This window comes from Ammospiza caudacuta, chromosome 10 (genome assembly GCF_027887145.1).
Source record: "Ammospiza caudacuta isolate bAmmCau1 chromosome 10, bAmmCau1.pri, whole genome shotgun sequence".
Taxonomy (NCBI): Eukaryota; Metazoa; Chordata; class Aves; order Passeriformes; family Passerellidae; genus Ammospiza; species Ammospiza caudacuta.
This window is the reverse complement of record NC_080602.1, coordinates 13,867,380-13,889,929: the sequence shown is the minus strand read 5'-3', so window position 1 is coordinate 13,889,929 and position 22,550 is coordinate 13,867,380. Positions and strand designations below refer to the sequence as shown.

Genomic DNA, 22,550 nt, shown 5'->3' with positions numbered 1-22,550 from the left:
CACAATATTGTTCACTACATGCAGCTGTACAAGAAATAACAAAGAAAAGTAAGACAAGTAAGTTTTCAGGTATGGAAGTGCTTGCAATTTCTACAACTCCTATTAATCTGCTATCAAAGATGGCTTGAATGAGAAATTTTCTTCATAATGACCATGTACACACCAAATATCTTCCAACCTGCCACCTTTTGACCAGTGAGTGGCAAATGGAATTGAGGCTGGAGTTTCAGAAGGGTACTTTCAGGGTCACCCCTTTCTTTACTCACCAGTACCCTGCATCCCTTTCTGTTCTCTTTCCCCAGTTTTCTTGTATTTTGTCCCTTTTGTACACAGGAGCTGGACTACATATGGGCTTTATTCTAAAAGAGTTTATTGTTTGGGGTTTTTTTCTAAAATCATATGGAATTAAAAATACTACCAGCAGGCTGACATAGATGACATCTTAAATAGAAAAATAGTTTATCTTAATTCATGTAATTCACCAATCACTCTGATCCTGAGTCAAAAATTCAGCAGAAAGTAGGAATACACAAGGTATAGAAATTCAATGCCAATTTCTAATACTACCTCTGTCAGAATTTAGAAATCAGATCCACATCTCAGGATTTCAGCAGCAGTTGTTGAAACTGTGCTATGCAAGAATGTCCCTGAAGAGGAAACGTCACTTGAACTGAAAGCCACAACTATTTAAAATGGAACTTCTTGTGCAGGAAGACAATGACAGACAATGCTGTACTGATCTGACAAACCCTAATTTTACATACTGTAGGACACTTCATCGTGTTAAACTATAGCTTAAATACAAATTAACTGCTCAGAAAAGTGGGAGGGGAAAGGCTTAGGTCAGAGGCCCATTTAACTCAGTACTGTGTTTCTGATTGAGTGGAAGAAGCAAAACTTTAGGAAACAGGGTAAGAACCAGGACAAATTCTGAGACAGAGGGACCTTCTGCTTACAGCTAATCAGTAATTTAAGGGCCTCCTTCAGCTAAACACCATATTGCCATTGTTCTTCACAACCACTACTGGACTTATTCTCCATGAATACAATTAATACATTTTTTAGTATACTTTTAACCTTGTCTTCCAAAAGATTGTAAATTTACATTGAAAAAGTGCTTCTCTTGCTCTGGTCATACATGCAGCCTGACCATTTCACTCTGTCCCCCAGATTTTTCTTAGTGACAAATGAAGAATGATCATTCTGCATTCTCCTTAACCATGCTATGATGCCTGATTTGCAATTGCTAACAATCTAGGACCTCTTTCTGAAATTCAGCAGTCCTAATCTGTTCAGTTTCTTTTTGTAAGGAATTCCTCATTCTCAGCACCTTTTCCACTCCTACATTCTCACACGGGTGTGCAGTGCTGCATACCGTACTCCAAATATGAATTAATGATGGAATTTCAAACTAATAATGATTATAATGCTTGGTGACAGTACATACCTTTTAGCCAGCTACACAATTAAGCTGTTGTAGCTTTAGCCAGTGTTACTAAATATTCTGTAGATATTAAGCATGCTATAGCAATCCAAATTCAAAACTGAAAATATATACAAGACAGTGGCAAGCTTTAAACCTGGAAATATCTAAACCAAGTCAGACATTCTTGGTATTTCTTACCATTTCAGTTTAGATACAATAATATTATTAGATTTCATAGATTTAATTTTTAACATATTATCCAGTAATTCTTTTTTCTGGGTAAATGCCCAGAATGGAAATGGGCTCATGAACAAGTTAACTACATCATATTCCTAAATATACATCTGAAAGGGATATATCAGGCATAAACATATATTTCTCAAAGCTTTATGGTATTACTTTTCACCCAAAGGCAAAGAAATTGTATCCAGAAGAACATTTTATCACCTGCTCATTAAAATACTACCAGTGGTATTCATGGAGTTAACCCATATTCATACACTGGATGCAAAGTGGAATTAACAGAAGCCAGTATGACTTACTTTCAGCTGCTTCTACCCTCTTTGTCCTGTGCTTCCCAGAGCAAAGAGCCCCTGTAAGTTCTGTTAATAGTCCCCAAAACCCTTCAGGCTTTAGCTGTTGGTTCACTGTCTCTTCCATGGTCCTTCTTCTCATTACCCCACACAGGAAAACCCACACTATGACATCAAACTGTCCCCATTGTCAGTAAAGGAGTATCAAAGCACTTGGAAAACATGACTCCTTATTGATTCCATGACTCCAGGGTTGCACTTTCTTCATCTTACAGTTCTGACTAATTAAAGATTCACTAGGGCACAGCCTGTCACAAAGGATATGCATGCAGCTTTTACCACAGCCAGGCTCAGACTGACTGAGGATTCAAAACACCAGTAAAACAGTGTACAGATACTCTTTAAATGCATAGGTCATACTTGGGATTAGATGAACACAGCATTCTTCCTGAACACTCACCTTTTGTGAATATAACTGATCAATGATCAAACCACAAAGTAAGAGCTGGACTTCACCTTCTTAAAATTTTAAGAGTATAAAAACAAAACCAGTCAGACTCCCAGAAATGAGACCTGAATTGCTGCTCAGGGCGGAGCATGCCAAATTTTGAGGAAATGTTAGTTTCGTTTTAGAACCTGTTCAAGTGTAACATTATTGTTTCCCTGTCAGTGTTGTAAACACATCTATGGAGCTCCTTTAATTCTGTCACCAATCTAAACATCTTCAGGGAATATTCTTCCAGCATTAGCTCAGCTGATTTCCAATAAAGTCCATATCTATATGGCTATGACAACTTCCCAGCAGCAAGTCCATGTAATATATGCTTACAGTCCATGTTATGTATGTTTATTTGCAACAACTGCATTTTTTATCCCTCTTATAAAAAACATGTGGGACACTGGTGGTTTGATAAAAAAACAATTTACCAAGCCCCCCTCCTCCCCCCAAAACTAGCAGAAAAATGGAGCAGAGGCCAACCAAAACATCATGACACAATGTGTACATGTCTGCCTGCTTCGTGTGCTCAGCCATTTTAATCCTTCAGTGCATTTTGGAAGCCTTTAATCAGAGAAGTAGTAAACCATTTGTATTTTACAGTACGTGGTAAGTGTAAATATTACCAGCTTAAACGATTTGGGTTTCCGCCCTTTGTATAAAATCTCTGTCTGAACATCTGTGCCTGTGAAGATTAAAGGGCTGAAAAGCCTGGAAATAGAAGACCTTTGTATTCACAAATCACTGAAGGGAGTTACAATGCCTGGACAGCTTAACTGCCCCTTCAACCAACTCTGACCACATCTGAAGAAACCTTAACATTATTTGAATAGTCTAGAAAGTAAACAGCTCTGAAAAAGGTTCAGAACCGTTTTTGTGCCAACAAAGCTTGAAGCTTCCCCCAAGTTTGGCTAATATTTTCACACCAAGACCACCTCCATTGCACTCAGGGAGATTAGTATTTTAAGGAAGAGGTTTCTTTCCACTCTTCTGTGAGATCATTAAGTGCTTTCAAGTAACAGACAGCTGAGTCCTGACCTCACTTCTACCACTTCTATACAATCATTCCTTATTCATGGTAGGATTGCTTCTCATTTACAGTAAGGTAAAACAATAGGCCCTCACTTTATCACAAATTAGGATTCTTTCTTTTTAGAAGTATTCCCTCACCTTTTGCGGCCTAGGTCACTTAGCCTATACTACCCTTGGCCTCCTCCAGGTCAGCCATCTATAGCTGTGACAAGGTTGTTGCCATTCTATTTATTTCTACACTTAGAAAAATTCTTTGGATCCACATGTGGTAGAAATACACATTTTATTTATTGTGTAAGTGCTGTAACACCTCTCCAGATCTCTTGGTGAGTCATCCACCCATCACTCCAGAAACAGAGTGGACAAGCTGTCACAAAATAGAAAGCAACATTCCCTAACAGAAGAACCCATCTGTGAATCCAAAAAGCTTCTCATCTTTATCACCACTCTTACCCAACGCTTGGACAGAACTAGCATGCAGAACTGCTCTGAAAGAAGGTGAGAAACTTATCTATGACTCTGTAAGCTCACCTGCACTGGAATCTAACTTGAACTGTGATATTGCCACATTTTCTTCCAGAAAAACACAGAACTCTTTCTCTGAGCTTAAAGAAGTCAGTATTTTTAAATTTAAAGATAAAAATAAAAGTTCAGAGGTCCATGATAAAGCAGGTTAAAAACAACAGAAATATTGGCCTTGATTTTTCAAAGAGTATATTCACATAAAATTATGTATCCATATCCTGTCTCCTTTCCCAAAACAAACATGAATTTTATTTCCTAACCACTTTAATCCACAACATCAAGGACAGGGAATTAGTAACAACACAGAGATAGTAAGAAAACTCTTTCAGCTGTTGTTTTAAATATTCTGTTGTACTAACAGGCTAATTTTAAAGGAAAAGTCTTGTTATGGTCTAAATGGCATCTCCTAAGGATTACTGCAATTAGAATGGCAACATCATCAGCTGAAAGACTCTGCTTTGCCAAAGGTTATGAAAGGAGCAGATGTATATCTGTACAGTTAAAGGATATGAGAGAAATATGCCAGAGAAATATAGACTCCCTTGCAGCTGGAAGTGTTTCACACAAGTGATGTGGATGAAAATACAAATAATGGACAGCAGTTACCCTATAAACAAAAACACCACCAGAGAAGAAGGGGTGACACCTGTGAGCATTTGCTGCAAAGGAAGAGCAGCTGTGCAAATGCACAGTGACTCAGCCTCTCCAGTGCACTCCAGTTCAGTTGCTCAGCCCAGCCGGACCCCAGTGCCTTTGCTGGGGCTGTTAGCACGAGCCGAGTTCCAGCTCCGCAAATCCTGACAAGTTCCACACTTGGGTCACTGCTGGCTGTGGGGCAGAGCTTCACCCTGCCTGGGCTGCAGGGAAGAGCACAGCCCTCCCTCCCAAGCCTCTGCTTTGGTGCTTATTTAAAGGCAAGGTGGTGGCCAGCTGTGGTGGGGGTCCCAGGGTGCTCCTGACAACTGTTGGGCTTTAGTCCTGGTGCCTGGCTTTTGGAAATCCTTAGATATCAACCACTTTGTCTTACTCCAGTTTGCTCCAAGGAAGGACAGAGCAGATTTGCTTCATGCTGCACATTGCCCTCTCTTACAGCGTGGCCAAGTAGCTGAACTGCTCAAACTGCTCACCATGACCAAGTGAGGGATCCTGGCCACCTTTTCCTTCCCCCTGTTCCACTCTTTTCCCTCAGATCTTGTTTCTGATCCTGGATGCTGTTCCTTATTTCTCTTGACTTAGCGCTGATGGCCCCTCCACACAGGAATTTGAATCCAACATGAGAGAGGGGAAAAAACAGCCAAAAAAACCAAAGCCAACAAACTCCAACACACATCCCAAAGCACATTAATCTCAAAATTCTGTGATGAGTATAGTCACATTCACTTGATAAATAGTTGCTTTTCATAGAAACATTGTGTGTCTGACAGAGATAATATCAAGTTTATTTCTTCTTTAAGTTTGAGCCAGCAGAAAGAGATTACACTGAGCCCAAAGAAGCTCAAAATTCTTTAACAGTATTGTATTGCCCCAATGAAAACTTGTAAAAATAAATCCTGACACTGCTTCCATACAATAAAAATCAGTTTGTTGAGACACTGAACTCAATACTCATCTACAACTGAGTGACAAAAAAGATATGCATAAATTCAAAGCAATTTCTGTTGCTTCAACACTCCTATTTAGTGCCATAACAGAAGCAACATGTTAAACCAAAGCAATATTCATGTCAGAAATTTTATTTGGACAGACTTTGCTACTATTTCCATTACCAGTTTTGCTAAAATGAATAAGGCATAATTATAACTACAACTTACTTTCCTAACACAGAAACATATGATTCGTCAAAAATCCACCCAGGAGTGACTTCTGGAAAATTGGGAATACAGACTTCAATGGTTGTCTAGGAGAAAGACTGTTTATAGTTTAACCTTCAGTTCACCACAGTATGACACTTATCTGATAAGGTTAACTTTCAATAAAATAAACACAGGGAGAGTGAACAGAAAGCTTGAATGCATCATGAGCAGCAGCAGGGCTGTTCATATGTCCAGTACTGAGGATAAGGCAAGTAAAGTGTTCAAATAATAAGAAAGACTTCAGTTTACCAAGCTGCAGAGACCTTGGCTGATTTTAAAAGGCAAGTGGCAATTATTTTGTTTAACATAAGGTTACCCACTTTTACCCTGTTATTGATGAGTATTTTGGCCTTACTGAGTACACCTGATATTAGAAATTAAATACTATGTATGAGGAATGAATAAGTTAGATTATTTTAAAAAGCTCCAAGAGACTTCCAGCCAACAGTGCAAATCCTGTCTTCAGCAAAATCCCATAAAAGGGCATTACGTAACAATTTTTATTTCTAATGAACATACCACATTTAATGTATTTACATTACTGTACAAACCTGTGCCATTTACAGATATAGGAATAACAGAGTAGTGACCTAAACTCAGATGTAGGAACATATAAAGTTGGGTTTTGTTTTCAGTTTTTGTGCACTTCTGATAGCAGAGATAGTGTTGATTAAAGAAGGTCAAAAGCTACTTCTATATAAAACTCAGGTAGCCATGTATTTCTGGAACTAGAAAGTCTGTATTGGTAAATTCTGACTTTATATGTCTGACAAGCTTCCAAGACTTTCACTCAAAAATAATAAAGACTACAATCAGAAAACATTGCCCAATCAAACCTTCTCCCACAACTTTCCCATTTGGTTTTGTCATTTCCCCAAGTCTTAATTCCAATATGTGCGCTTCTGTGCTATGCAAGTAATTTGGCTCATCCTTCTAGCTATCAGTCTCATGCTGTTATACCAGAAACAGATTTTTGTGTGTGCATCTGAGAAAGCAACCTGCTAAGTCATGTTTAGCTTAATGCAAAATAAACACACAGTAAGAACTGGGGTATGGGCTAATGTTTCATTAGACATCAGCTCTAGTTATTTGATTCCCCATACTGTACCCTTTGAGTGTGTATATGAAAGTCAGCAAACACCACTTTCATTATTGACTATTTTGTTAAAATTGTTTATCAGATCCCTCATCCTCCTCCTCTCCCTTTCTTTCTTTCTGCACAACTGACCTCCTCTCACACGGAAAGAACCCTGCCAAACAGCAGAGACATCCACCCAGAAATACACAGGGGATGTCAGCAAATATATGTCAGGGTTACTGCAGGAAAAGAATAGAAAGAACCCCCAGAGCTACAAAGCTGAGAACTCACACTCAGAAACCCATGTCTGACTTGGCCTTCAGAGTTACTAATACCCCTCTTGCATGGAGCTGATAGGTAGGGCAGAAGGTTTGTGAAAAGTGTCATAAATCCAGAGTTCCAGCCTAAACACAGTTTGGCAAGAAGAGAATCCTGTCCTTCAGGGTAATGACAGCCAGCCTTGGGCCCGTGTGAGATTGTCACCAGGAAACTTGTGCCCTGTTTCAGTAAAAGGGATGTCTCCAAGGTGGTTACCATGCCCTTAAGTCCCTTTAACTAGGATAGAACACACTCCAGACCCGTGGCATTTCTCATTCAATTGAAAACAAAGAATCTGATTTTATCTAAATTAATTCCGGGGCTTCCCAGAATGAAGCAATTGTTTCTGTGAGTTACTCCATTTTAGTTAGTAGATTTATTCCCCCTAAGGCCATTTGGAAGCTGGACTGAAGCATCTCTCCACTGTCAGTGTTACAAAAGAATGTCTAATCAGACAGAGTACTGAAACCAGAGCAGCAGCTGGGATCATCTCAACTGCACAACAAAAGAGAAGAGATGTAAGATAGGCAAAAACACTAAATTGTCCTGCAGTTTAGAACAGAGCCCTTGGACAGCTGGCTGCAGACTGGACTGGGCCAGTTTCACACCCCATGTTACTGACCTCATTTAACTTGTCTTACAAACAGCCTGCACAAGGAGTTAACAGGACTTCTGGGTTCTTCTGCAACTCTGACAATCAGACAGCTTCAGGTTTCTAGTCCATACCTATGAGGCTATTGTCCAAATAACTTTTTACCCTAAAGACAGTGGCACATGCACATAAAAAAGAAAAACCCTGCAAACTTGCCTTTTATCTCCTTTTAACAGTATAGTTTTCAAAAAAATACACATCTCAGATTATTATTTAAAAATCTATAGTAAAAAGCAAACTTGTTTTTAAACAGGTTATTTGACACCTTCAAGAATTAATTGGTTGCATTTTAATACCAAGAGTTATGAGATCCCAACTGATATTAGGATATGAGAACAACATTGATATGAAGTGAATGTGGCGAGAGTGGGAAGAGACAGAACAGCATTCAAGGGGACCTGCCTCAGGTCTGTGGCAGAATGAGCAACACCTGCACATTGTTCCTGATAAACATTTGTCCAACACATTCACAGAGAGTTACATCATGGAAATTCTAAATATTATTCAATCAATATAATCTTCTTTATATCCTTACCATGACAAATGTTTTCTAATGTCAAACCTAAGTTTCCTTTGCCTCAGATTAAATCTGTTCCACCAAACAAACAGTCTCCCTTTTGTACTCAAAAGTATTTGAAGAGTATATCTTCCTCCAGCATCAGTCTTCCAATCTTTAGAATAAACAATATGAATTTGTTCAAATTTCCCTCAGAGGTAAGATTTTAAAATCTCTCAAGGATAATCCCTGCTGCTTTCTGTTTCTCTCCAGATTGTTCACTACTTTCCTGAAAAGCAGTGCAAAAACCCAAGGACTCCAGCCAAGATCTCCCTAATGCTGAGCAGGATGGAAAGTGTGCAGGCTGCAAGCCTTCCTAGAGATGCCAATGCCTAGGATGAGTGAACCATCCACAAGAGCACAACAGGAAATTCCAACAGTTTCCAGCTCCAATCTCTAGAATGTGAATAGCAGCAGAATGCTTTGGGTCCAGCTTCTGTTTCAGACATTTCTCTCTGTGCAAGAGAAAGAGCTGCCTGTGAGCAGCTGGGTGGTTCTCTGCTCACTCCATGTCTGCTCTCTTTTTCCATGTCTTGCATGATGAAAATGCTCCAAAGCTTTAGTAACTACTTGTGACCTATAATGCTCCATACAACTACTCAGCTAAGTAATCATGATGAGCCTCTTTCAACCATGTATACAATTATTAAAAAAGAAGCCAAAAAACTCCCATATGCACAAACTGAAGCCATTTATTCCCAGAATGTTATTCAGATTGCATTGCTTTACACATCTTACTCTAATGTTTTCACATTTACTTTTCAGTGTACACAAAGTCTGAATGTTTCTGATGCTTACCTTTCTGTGTTCTATTGAAGGCTGTGGGATGGCAAGCTGAAATCCCAGCACTGCTAGGGAACTGAGAAGTCTGAAAAGGCAAACAGTGAAACAGAACAGATAATTACCACTAATACAAACCACACATCTACAACATCTTACAGGGCTTCACACTGCAAGGAGATATTTAAACACTTAAACACCATTGCTAACCAAAGCAGACTCACTAAACTGTATGAAATGTTCTTATAGGATTCTGTTCACAGCAGGCTTATACCTGAATGTATGAATCAGGTTCATACATAGATTTGTCCAGCTATAAAGCAAAAGTGAACCAAATAGAATCCACTGATAGTATTTCATATAACTTCGTGTTTAAATTTAAAAATTCCTGGCAGTGCATATTTTAACCCCTCAGCATTCAGTGTGAGACTGACATGTGCTTTGCAACTTTTCTAAAGTGCTAAGTAAGAATTCACCCAGCTGTGGACCACATCTGCTTCTAGCTCTGGCTCCTCATTTCACAGATGAACACTCCACCTTCAGCACACAGGAAACAGAAAATGGGTTCTTCCCCAGCTGCCTAACCCTTGTGAAAACTGAATAACCTAATGGGCACGGAGGATGGAAAGTAGCGAACACAGCCCACCAGAGACTGAGGATAAGCAGCCAAGCATCACCCCAGTCCCCACATCTTCAGTCTGAAAGGAGTCATAATGGGAACCAAGCCCAAACAAACTGTTCTGTTAAGCCTCACCACTTTAGTGACTCCTAGGAGCCTCTTACAACTTAGGCACAGTTGGCTCAGTCTTTTGTTTGCTATAATTTGCAACAGGAACTGGTTTGTCTCCTTCTAACAAGCCCCTTCACATGAAAACATGAACAGGTATGGCAAATAGGATCAAGTTATCTTGATTTGTACCAGGAGCTTGACTTTTTAGTCTACCAAGAGTATGTTTCAGATCCACTAAAAGGGAGAAAGCTGCTAATGATTTGCTGAATTTCAATGCAAAAGTAAAACTGATGGATTTGGATACAAAATACATCTGCAAACTAATGGACCAGACAAAATCCCGCTGCATTTCCTGTCTACAGCTCCATTGCTCCCTACCCAGTAAACCTTTAAACATTTCTTATTGTTTCAGGTATTTTCTGAGGCAGATATCCCAAAGAGAAAGGGGTTTTATTAATACTAAGCATTGAATTACCACCAATACAAATAATATTCTGCTAGGGAGAATGCTTATCTTGTGTTTTCTGTGTTTGTTCTTGCTAATATACTGCAAAAGGAACCTTTAGGTAAGTACTGATTGCATATGGCCTATCATCACCTCACCATCTATGCCCCTCTAGTAAAGCAATAAACCAGTGAAAGCCTAGGAAAAGTCATTACTTCTTTACTGCCAGATCAATATAGGGGAAAAAAAATAAGCTCTTTAAAAAGTGTGTTAGAAGGAAGCCTGCTATTTCACAAAGCTATCATTTGTGATAAAACAAAATACAGAGGAGGTGGCTGAAACCAAAGCCAGTGTAAGACACTATAAAGAAATCACAGCAGGAGTCAAAGCATGCAGTTCAGAGCAGGGCCCAATCACACAGTGGTACATGGAAGCCAAAGGCACAAAAGAATAAACTGATTTGCAAATCACACCTGAAATCAAAGAAATAGAACTCAGACCTCCAAACTGCAAAATTACAGCACCAAGTCTGTCTTCAGCTCACCTGCCTAAGTGTTTAAGTGATCTCCCAACTCTTGTCAATGAAGAATGACAAGCATCTAAGTAGGTGGAGTGCAGTGGCTGATGGGCCCAGCCTCCATCCTCTGCAATTTATATTTAACTTCCATCTCAGAGTCTTCCTACCCACCCCTGCTCCCTTAAGGCTTCTGCTCCCTATAATCCCTCAGAGCATGTGAAAGAAAGTTCAGACTTTCCATAAGGAAACGAATGCTTTCATCCTCAACAGGACAGGATTTTTCTGATCAGTCTGATAGTGTATAGATTTCCATGTGTAAATTCTTCTGAAATCATGCACAAGGTTGTGAGTTCTGAGCTGAATGAGAACTGTAAGCTTCAAAGCAAATTACTTACCAGATTAAAGTTCTCAGTTCTAAACAGCAAACTTTTAGCATATGTGTGATTACTCTGTGCCAGGCTTTTCCTGACCATTCTTCAAGGAGGTCGCACTACAATCACCATTGCTATGTACGTGGCTCAAGGACAATAAAGGCAGATTTTAAATTTGCTTCTGTATCTGCAATTGGATCTGTCAGAAACAATGGTATCAAGCTACTATTTCAAACACACAGGAAATCTGCCAGGAATACTTAAGCTATCCTGAGGTAAGCCCCAGCTCCACATCAGTGTGTGGCAATTTAATTTTTTTAATGTTATTCCCCCTCAGCAGCTTGCTTTGGCTAAGTTCTCTGGACTAGGCTCTTTTATTTGTCATGCATGACTAACTTTAAGCCTCCCAAGCTACAACAAAAGGCTTCTCCAATTTCAGTGGGTTTGGTTCAGGTATCCTCACAGGGCAGAAAAGCCAAAAAGAACAAGTGATTCTCAAAATAAGGCAAAACTTTTCAAGTATACCTGACCAGGTGAGGCACCAATTGCAGCTGATGGGTGGCTGTAGAACTCAGGCCTCTGGTGCAGCACCTTGCTGGTACAGCCCCTGCTCTCACAGCTGAGGCTCTGTTTGGAGCCAAGCACCCAGTTTGAAGCAAAGTCAGACTTTAAACTCTCTCACTTTCTTTTATTGGCAAGACCAATTGCCAATAATATAAAAACATTAAATAGAAACTTAAATATAAGCATACATATAAACAGCTGGGAGAGACTGGGAGGCACAAGCACAAAGCAAAATTAGGTCTATTGTAGGAGTAGCATGAAAAATTTTGCAATTTAACAGCTCATTGAGGAACACCTCTCAGGGTTCTTCCTACTCAGTGCAGTGAGTGTTAGCCCTGCGTGAATGAAGCTAAAGGCACCAAAGCAGATCTCTCACATGTTGCTGTCCCTTAGTAGCTGCATTTTACGGAGGAATAGTCTGGCCAAGTGCAGATTGTCCACACACAGGTGATCAGTACTGACTAGAGCAGTGTGGCTCTTGTCTCAAATTCCCAACTTCCTCCCAAATCTGCTGAACAGCCCAAGTCTGGGACAGGCTGGCAGGAGCTATGCAGGTCACCTTTCAGCTGGAAAGATAACACTGGTGCTGTCAGTAATGTGTGACAGATCCATTTTGATGGAAAATCTGCCCTGGCATATTAGGAGGGTGCCAAAATTGCAATCCAAATATTGATGTCTCAAAGTCAGGAGAAGCAAGGTTGGAGCAGAGGTGTCACAGTAACTCCATCCCACAGACAGAGCACTGAGCTGTCATTCCCTGCAGGAGTGCAGCCTGTGTTTGTGTGGCACCAGGCCTGTCTGCTCTGAATCTGCTCGCCCAAGGACAGGGCAGAACCGGACAGACCAGCTTAGGAACAGCTGAATGTTGCCTTTGTTAGCAAAGCTCTTTGAAAAGTCTTTCCTATGTTTGCCCACTGGCAAACTGCTTCAGGAATGCATAAGACAAATCCATGAATGAATTGCAGCACAGGTACTAAAATATGTAAATCAGCAATTTAAGCTCAGTGACTGTAACTGTACAGCCTCACCAAAAAGCACAGGAACTTTGCAGTAATACAGACCATCACCTTGGCACACACCAACAGATGCTCTAAGCATGAACTAACACTGAGAACTTTCTTTTCTCACTATCACCAAAGAATGCTATGTCTGGTATGCATATACTTGAGTATTTGGTCTTGGGACAAGATTTCTATTTACCCTCCTACAATACAGACACTTGTAACAGCAGAGCAAGAGGCCACCAAACTGAAATTTACTGCAGTGTGTTAGGAGCATATTAAATAAGATTGTAAATATTTTATTGCATCACTTACCTCAATGAAACTATTAAACTGTCTACCATGATCTTTTAATGCAAGGTATCTTGAAGTGAAAAATACCTCTTCACTGAGGCACAACACAATGACAATCACACACAAATCCTACAAAAAGAAAGGAAAAAAACAATTAACACTGCTTATTCAGTATTTTCCAGGATATGTATAAAACTGCATACAGACCTACATTAGTCATCTCTACTTCAATTCTTGGGACTCCAGTGTATGTTACAGAAATAAACTGCACACACACCATTTTTTGCAACAGGATTTCAACATTACCAAAGTGCTCTGCAGAAATACTGTGGGGTGCAAAATCTTGGTTTGATTCCCAAGAAGGCAAATCTGATGTAAGACTTATTGCCTTTTTAATTTGCATTCCTGGTATGTCACTTGTATAACAAATAAAGCAAACAATCTTATTTATAGTCTTGTGTTAATAAAAGTCATAGAATGAAACTGGGTTTATAACTTCTAACATACCTAATATTATTAATACACTCTGCATTTGGTGAGCAATGCAAGGATGACTTTGGGAGTGCTTATACAGTTTGCAGAAAAAACCTGAAGAGCAGCATTGTTTCCACTATTAGAGATGGAAAACCTACCCACAATGAAGTGAAATGCCTTGCCCACAGTGACAGAGGAAATCTGGAGTTAAACAGCATTTAGAAATTTATCTGATCCTTCTTTCTCCTCACAACTTCTGTGAACACACAAAAACCCTCCCAGCCCTTGGGAGGATTACCCAAACATACTTTCATTTGTTTGTAAATAATCTCAAATGTTCAGATGTCTGGGAAGTTCTTATTTTACTACATTTGAAATCATATATTGGGCATCTAAAATGTACCAGCATTTTCAGGCTGGAAGGGGATTCTTGCAGTAAGGAAATACAGTATAAATCAGAAGGGCTGGTGGGAGAGTGGCAAGGAGTGAGTGAAAGAGTAAATAAAGCACTATTAGAACATAAATCATACATTTCAAACCTTGGTCAGCCACTGTCTGTATCTTTCCCTTTACAAGTGGTTACATGCTGAAATGCAGTGGAGCGAAGAGAAACAAGAGAACATTGCTGTTCACAGATAAAGAGCTCTCAATTTCTGTCAGACAGCCAGATAATTGAAAACTGCCTAGAATGGGGCAGGACTGGCAAGAACGTAAGAAATGTGGAATTAGACAAAGTACAGATCCTGCTGCCAGGAAAATGCAGATTGTTTGCAGCTAACTGGACAGGTTAAATACTCCCTACCCTCTCCTAAAAATCAAACAACAACAAATTTGGATTAGGAAATCCCAAAATACTTGTAACATCTTCAAGAGAGAATTCCATGATTGATTAATGATTTGATAGTTTAGTTTCTTAATGGAAGGCATTAAAAGTTGAGTACTTGGGAAAGTATCACAACAAAAGTTCTGTATGTAACAGGTTTGAGTCAGTCCTGAGGAAAAAACCACTAAGGCTGAGCTAAACTTCATCCTCTCCTGCAGCTTCACAGTTGTCAGTAGATCTCAGAGGTTTTATCAAACTTCTTCATAGTTTTCACTACTTAACACTGTAAAATTGGCTTGGTATAAGATGGGAAGCACTTCTAAGAACAGATTTTTAGTCTGGATCTCCTGCAACAGTTCACACCATTTGAGATTTTAGCACATTCAGTAAAAACTGCATTCCTTTAAACATCAGGCAAGTCCACACATCCAGCACCACCACCAGGCATTTAAACAGATCCCCTAACACAGGATTTACTAATTCTGAACTGAGAAGGAAATAAACATCTCTCTGCCTACAACCTGACCCTTAATTACCAGGCATACTGAGGTACAATAGTTGTTTATATCACTTATTGAAGATGGAGAATCTGTCTGTAACATGGATTGTAACCAACATGGTTTCAAGTTCTTATCATCTTGGGTTTTTTTCCAGATGTACCTTCTTTCAGATTTTTCACTCCACAATAATCTTTTCATCCAACAACCTTGTGTGGAGTGACACAGTCTCAAAAGAACCCTGCTCCGGGATACAAAAACACTGAAAAAGCAATGTACACTCCACTAATCCCTTCTATAAACTGCACCTCGTTTGAAAAACAGGAAAAATACTATGATAGATCTAGTTTTGCAAAGAAACAAGAGAAGGACCAGAGTGTTTCTGGAGACTGTTCTTAAAAGCAGTGCCTAAAGTCCATGCATATGTTTTCAATTTTTTTCAGTTCATTTGTATCTTCATTGTCAATGGCAGACTGCATTACTAACTCTACTTTCAGCTGCATTTCAATGCCTTTTGCAAACACCTCTTACCACAACTCATAGATGCATTTCTTTTGAATTATCATTTGTAGCACATAGTGTAACAACTGCTAAATATTTAAGTGACTTTAAGAGCTTGTTTTCCAGATTGTTTAAGAGCCTGGGTTCTTACAGCCTACTGAAAGGCATGTCATTTTGGCAGTGGTGTCTTTGATATGAAAATGTGCAAACATGACAATCATTTTCCCTCCAGAAGATCCAGGGCAAAATGAATACCTGAAATGGCTACACAGTTAACACTGGGATTGAATAACATGAATTTGGCAGGGAAACTTTCAAAAGCCTGATGAAGTGTACTTGTGTTCAATAAGTCTTGCATTGTAAAAGTCAAATTGCCTTCCCAAAAGGGGCTGAAAAGCACTATAGACGTTTCTAGCAAAAACCCCTCTAGTAACCCTGCGTACAGCAGAATATATATTAATTTCTTGACTGGAACAACCCACACTCTTCTACTTCACGGAGTCAGCAAGGCTTTCTCCACTGCATTAAAATATTTGACTTTTCAGTAGTGTTCCCTATTTCCCTTCCAAGCTGGATGAGAACAAGATTGATCTGTGAGACTGGGTGGAGGAAAAAATAAACCAACTAAAACACACCCCTCCTAGAAAATCAATCAACTAAAACAACCACCTTGCAGGATGGAAGAGAATGCAAACCTCTCCAGAACCATGGGTGACAATGACAGGGAGAAGTGTTTCATTGCATATAATGAAATGTTCATTGGGTCATAGAAATGATTAAAGGACCCTGCTTAAAGTCTCCTCCCCTTTCACACTGCAGGTGAGTGGTTGTAACACCTCTCACCTGCTGTATCAGCAGTTACCCTACCAAGCAATGAGCCCATCATAACCATCCCTTAACTTGATTTTTACTGACGTTTACCCAGACCCTTTCTCACAACATTAGAAAATAGAAATATTAATTTGTAATGGAGATTTCAAAAAGGGGTGGGGATTGCCAGTAGAAAACTTAATCTATTAGGCTCGTAGGCAATCACAGAAATCTGCTGATAAGGACAAAAAAGATTTCTCAAGGAGTTAAATGACAATACACAGAATTATCTGGACAGACACCACAGATACAGACAGTTAAGAAAAGAGGAAGAAAGTTCTTCTGAGAAGTCAAAGATAAGAGTTACCCTTTGGCTAATTAACTTCAAGAAACATCTTCCTACTCAGAGGTTTGAAATTTTGCAGAAAGCCAATGTTATACTAACCTCTTAATTATCATGGGACTACTCACATGTGGCTTTCCATGTGACTGTGCCCTTTGTGTATTGTGAGTGGATGTATTTCACTTCCATGAATTCCTGTGTCATTTTAGCATCAATCTGTACTTCTTGTAAGTCCTGTCAACACAAACATCTGCATCTACGTATTAACAGAAATTCCTGAACATGTGCACGTGTACAGGACCTACTTAAACAATCCAAGCCCCTCTATTTTAACTCACAACAGGAATGTGAGATTCATCTTATAGAAACATAGGCTAACTCAACCAAGTTCAGAAATGCTCTCAGCTTTCAGCCTCTTCAGCCTTGGTGACTTACATATATATGAAGCCAACTTCAATTTCCTTCAATTTTTTTTTTTTTTTGGTCAGATTATGTATTTGCCAGTTACTGACAATGGCAACCTGAAGCAAGTATGAAAGTTGAGCATTGTTCCAAAGTCATGTTTTCACTGATAGCAAAAGTTCTTATTTTGTTGTTTGTTTGTTCGTTTTTGGTTTTTTTGGCTTTTTTTGCTTGTTTGTTTGGTTTTTGGGGGGTAGTGGGGAGGCTAATCATAAATAAAGAATATCGCACCCTTTAAGACTGCCTTTGAATCTGTTGCCTCACACATTTGTAAAGTACAGTGTATCTGTTGGTTTAGTTGTTCAAATCTATTAAATCATGTTCAGTGCAAGTCCTTTGGATTGCATCCAAAATTCACTACATTCACAAGACTTTGATAAAGCGCTCACAGTTTGCCAGGTTTATCTAGCTACATAATTTGTGCATACATCCAACAGCTTGAACTGCAGCTGTTGACACCCACCACCAGAGTTTTAATCTCTTCAAATATTCATTAACTACATTAAAACATACACTTGTCTCTGAAAGCTGCATAAAAGAGAAATCTAGCATTAGATCTGATGAAAAGTTCTGATACTTACATGGAGAAAACATTTTATTTAAACAAAAATGGCAAGTTGCTCCACCTAACCCTGCAGGTACCTTTCTTTTTCATTTGAAATGCTTTGAGAACTTTCAGGTTCTCCTCCTGCAGTCCAAGAAAGCTCAGTGCCTGTCTCCAATGTAAGTTTGATCAAGATCCAGTTTCACTGTGTGAAAAACGCCAATCACTTGTTTTTGAAGTTTTAAAAGTTTAATAGTAATAAAGTGGTTATAAAAATAGTAATACAATTAGAGTAATAATAATTTGGACAGTTTGAATTAGGATAATATGAGACAATAGAAACAAAGAGTTACTAGCAGTCCAGGTACCTTTTTCTGGGCCGCATAAGCTCGAAAAAGGACCCACATCAACAGAGGACTAACCCTTAAAAATAATAACCTGTTGCATATTCATACATCTCATACATGATGCATAAATTCTATTCAAACAAAGGACTCCGTCTGATCAGTGTCAACTTTTTCCTCTTAATCCTAATGGCGTCATCCTACCTGTGCGAGGCAGGAAGAAGTTCCTTTCTCCTGATAATGGAACACTAAATTCTCTTTCTCTGAAAGCAGTCACAGGACACCTCAATCTATCTCGCTGCGAGTCCTTTCTTTAGGAAAAAAAGTATCTTACATAGCATAGTTTCTATTTTAACATTATGTTATAACCTAAAGCTATATTTAACACGCTACTTAAGATAATTAATACAGCATTACTTTCTAACACAACACATATAATATTCATTTTAATATTTGCGAAAAGCCAATCATAAAATCCGCAATTTCCCAATTGCTTTGCCTGAAATCTCACAGACAGGGAGTACAGTAAGCGTGCTCCACCAACAGCATCATCCCCGGAGCAGTTGTGCTGGAGCCCTGGCTCGGGGCTCGCTGAGTCACCCCCGGCCCGGGGCGCGCCCCGCCCGCGGCACCGCCCGCCCGGGCAGCCCGAGCGCCGCTCTCCCGGGACACCGGGGGCTGCACGGGCACCCAACAAACCGGGCTGTAACAACACCGGGGGCTGCACGGGCACCCAACAAACCGGGCTGTAACAACACCGGGGGGCTGCACGGGCACCGAAACAAACCGGGCTGTAACAACAGCGGGGGCTGCACGGGGCACCCAACAAACCGGGCTGTAACAACACCGGGGGGCTGCACGGGGCACCGAAAAAACGGGCTGTAACAACACCGGGGGCTGCACGGGCACCGAAACAAACCGGGCTGTAACAACACCGGGGGCTGCACGGGCACCCAACAAACCGGGCTGTAACAACACCGGGGGCTGCACGGGCACCGAAACGAACCGGGCTGTAACAACACCGGGGGCTGCACGGGGCACGCCAAAACCCAGGCTGCTGCACCAGGCACCCAAACCCGCAATAGAACAGCAACAGAGAGACCAGAGCCGTCCTGGGTACTCAGGAATATTAGCCATGTTTCTAGAGCTTTAATTCAGCAAATGTTTCACTTCTCAGAGAATAAATTCAGCTCATTTGGCTGGATTTCAGTGGAAGAAGTGTGTAACCTTTGGCATCTGACCCTATAATATTTAATTGTTCTCTGAAAATCTAGGAGGCAAAGGTGGCCAAATCCAACAGTAACCATACACATGATTTCCCAAAATAGCCATTCACAAAATACACATTTTGGCTTTAAAACATAGTTATTCTGGAGGGTGCCACAATTCAAACAACTTGCCTCCATCTTTCTTGAAGATGATATAATTTAAGATCAAACAACAGTTGTGACATTAATCTTGTAAGTCAAAGGGAGAAGCAGGAAAGTGCCTGCTTAAAGGTCATGAGTTGCAGTCAAATTGGAGCAGTAGGATTTCTTTTAATTATTCTTAGTCTTTGCTCATACCACTGATTATATATTTGCTGAATGTACACTAGTAATACAAATATCATAAAACTGGAAGGACTGCAAAATTCTGTCTAAAGAGATACTGTAGGAATCTTGATACCAGCCTGTCACCATTCACTGGTTTAAGGAATTTCAACTCCTGTCAGAGCTGTTCTGGATAGCTGGTGCAGAACAAACTGGAAAGACCTTCTATAAGACAAGTGCACAGAGACTGAGTTCTGTTCCTATATGAAAGACCTTTCTCAATGTTCAACTGGGATATTCCACCTGTGCTGTGGAAATGTGGCTGAATCCCTTTGCCCACAGAGCCACTAACACTCACTCCACACACAACCATGGAGAACTCCCTGTTGCACACTTAACCCCCCCAGAGAACTGAAAGGTTCTAGCAGTTTCAGCACTTGAAAGCCATCACAGCTCTACATATTAGAATTCATTACCTTTTCTAACAAAACACATTACATGTATTTGAATAAATTTTCCTTTCCTTGTAAAAAACTTTTTTGCTACAATCTGAATCTTCTAAACCAAGAATGTAGAAGGGGCTGAACATGTAAGAGGAAGTTAAAAATCCTTTTCATTAAACAATCTTTCTCAACCATTCCATAATCCAAATCAACACTTATCTGATGACTGATATAGAAAGATATGGAAAAAAATAACATTGAACAGCCTAAAAAGTCAGGTAGAAATACCTGAAATCTCTGTAACCATTCATACAAAATAGGTGAATCCCTCATTGTTATGACAAGCAAGAAGAACAAATCTGTGTGAACACTGCTGTGATTGAACATTGAGAGTCTTGCCTACAAAATGAGCAGTAACAGCACAATCTGTTTCCAACAAGTTCCTGTTCTAATTACTTTTTTACCAAGTGTAAGTAGGTGGAGAGGTGCTTTAGGTATGGTTCAGGTACTGGTTTGAGACCCACTCCACTGTGGAAACTCAGGTAAAACTGTGCTGTGAGTGGTAGTTAGAATGCCCTGGATGGAAATAACTGAGAGAAGGATCATAAATGAAATGTCAGTCTGCAAATCAATCTGTTTAGTAGAAGTTTTAATGATATTGATATTGCAAGACATGTAACTGTATTTCAGAACAACTAGGAATAATGGAAATTTCTTAGAGCCTCTGTTAGCCATACTCATTTCTTTACCTGTAAATACGTCAAAGAAAATTAACTTTTCTTATGCTCTTTTCAAAAGAGAAAGAAAATTTCATCTTAAACCTTCTATAATGAAGGCCATTTTCAGAATTGAAGAAAGGTTGAAAGTTTGAAGCTTTTCCTAGCCTGCCTGCAAAGCACAGGCTCCCAGCAGCATTTAACTGGTGCTTCTGAGGACCTACTGTCTTGTGCATGAAAACCAAGGACCCACCAGCTCCACTCAGAGTTGTAACACACCCTGTTTAAAAAGGTCAAAGAAAACAAATATTTCAGCAAAGCTAATTGAAGGCACATGCACAAGGAAAGTAAAACACAACATATTTCAAGAGTATAATCAGCTATTTCTGAGTAATGCAGCCGGGAGACACCCCTCTCATTATGTAAAAATCCTGTATATTACATAATTATTGTGAAGTTAGAAGAGACCTTCCTTCTGCAAAAAGGAAACATGATTTTCACCCATGTGTTTAATAAGAATGTCTGTCTAGCAGGCACAAGTCCTTTTCTAAAAATTTTTAAACTGCTTCCCATGAGAACGGTGTTTGAGAAACATTGTGAATACATACCTAAGCATCAATATCCTCCATGTAGTAAAACAAAGGATGAAATATGGGAAGCTGTGCCTTGGAGAATAATTTTTAAAGTATTAGGGAACATTCAACATCATTTATAGGTGAAGAACAAGTGTTCCTGTTGCTAATGTACCCTCTGAAAGAAGTATTTCATTTACTGGTAAATAGATGTGTGTGCCATTAGCCTACCACAATTAACTCGCTGCATTGCTCCAACACAAATAGGAAAACTGATGTAAACTACCCTTTCCATAAATTAGACCTGGTTCACAATAACAGGAGAGTAAAAGGAGTCAGCAATTCCTCTGTGAACTCACACAAACATTTCTGACCATATAAAAATCCTGAACTTCATAGCTGTGATTTCCTAAGGAAGGAATTAAGCAGTAAAGGAAGGCTTAAATATATCACAGTCCTCTTTTTTTTTTATTTTAAAAAAATCTCACCATCAAGCTATTACCTGAACACTTATAATCTCAAAATATTAGCTTAATATTAACTACAAAATTCCTTCTGTTCTATTGGCATGATTTCTGAGGTGTTGACCAGAGTCAGAACACAACATGGAGGACAGTATGAGATGTGGACTTGTAATCTTTGCTTGCTTATTCAGAAATGAAATATTTTCTTTGCCATATCAGTGGGAACCATCTCTCTGCACAAGTGATACCTCCAAATAACAATTCTTTCTGGGAATATTCCTACATTATCCACAGCAGACAAGGATAAAAGTGCTGCAGCACAGAGACACTGCAAAGTCAAACCAAACCACTTTTAAACTCATTAGCCAGCCTCTAATGGCCAAGCTAAGCCTTCTTATCCATTGGAAAAGATCACTTTGCATCTCCCAGTTACCAGAGAAAACAGACTGGTCAAGAATGACTCAGTATTTCTCTTCTGGGTAGCTATTCATATCCACTATCATCAGAGCTGTTTAATTTTCTAAAGTTAAACTCCATTTAACAGAGGAACAGTTACTAACTGGAACATGTGCCTATAAATACAAGACAGGCATCCTATTGAAATTAGCAGGAATATCCTTGGGATTCAATGTCAAACTTCAGCTACAGTGACTCCAAGGGCTTCTGTAGCATTATTCTTGATGTACTAAACTATAAATGGGATAAAAACCATTTCTGGGAACTTCAGAGATTTCCCAGCCTGTTATGTAGCTCTGTACCTTGGGTTAGGCATTCTAAAGGAAGGCTGGCAGTCCCTCATGACTGAATGGGTCTTTGACACAGAAGAACAATTAGGGGGAAAAAAAAACCTCAAA

The 22,550-nt window shown here is 39.6% G+C and overlaps 1 protein-coding gene across 1 annotated transcript in view; it reads right to left on the bottom strand.

The window, feature by feature from the left end:
* THSD4 (thrombospondin type 1 domain containing 4) overlaps nucleotides 1-22,550 on the bottom strand; it is a 230,693-nt gene that overhangs the window by 202,757 nt on the left and 5,386 nt on the right. Inside the window, exons 2-3 of the mRNA XM_058811504.1 lie at nucleotides 13,193-13,300; nucleotides 9,268-9,337 (exon numbers count right to left, since the gene is read on the bottom strand). Coding sequence (XP_058667487.1) covers nucleotides 9,268-9,337; nucleotides 13,193-13,221 — 99 coding nt within the window. The 5' untranslated portion in view covers nucleotides 13,222-13,300. The remainder of the gene's footprint in view (nucleotides 1-9,267; nucleotides 9,338-13,192; nucleotides 13,301-22,550) is intronic.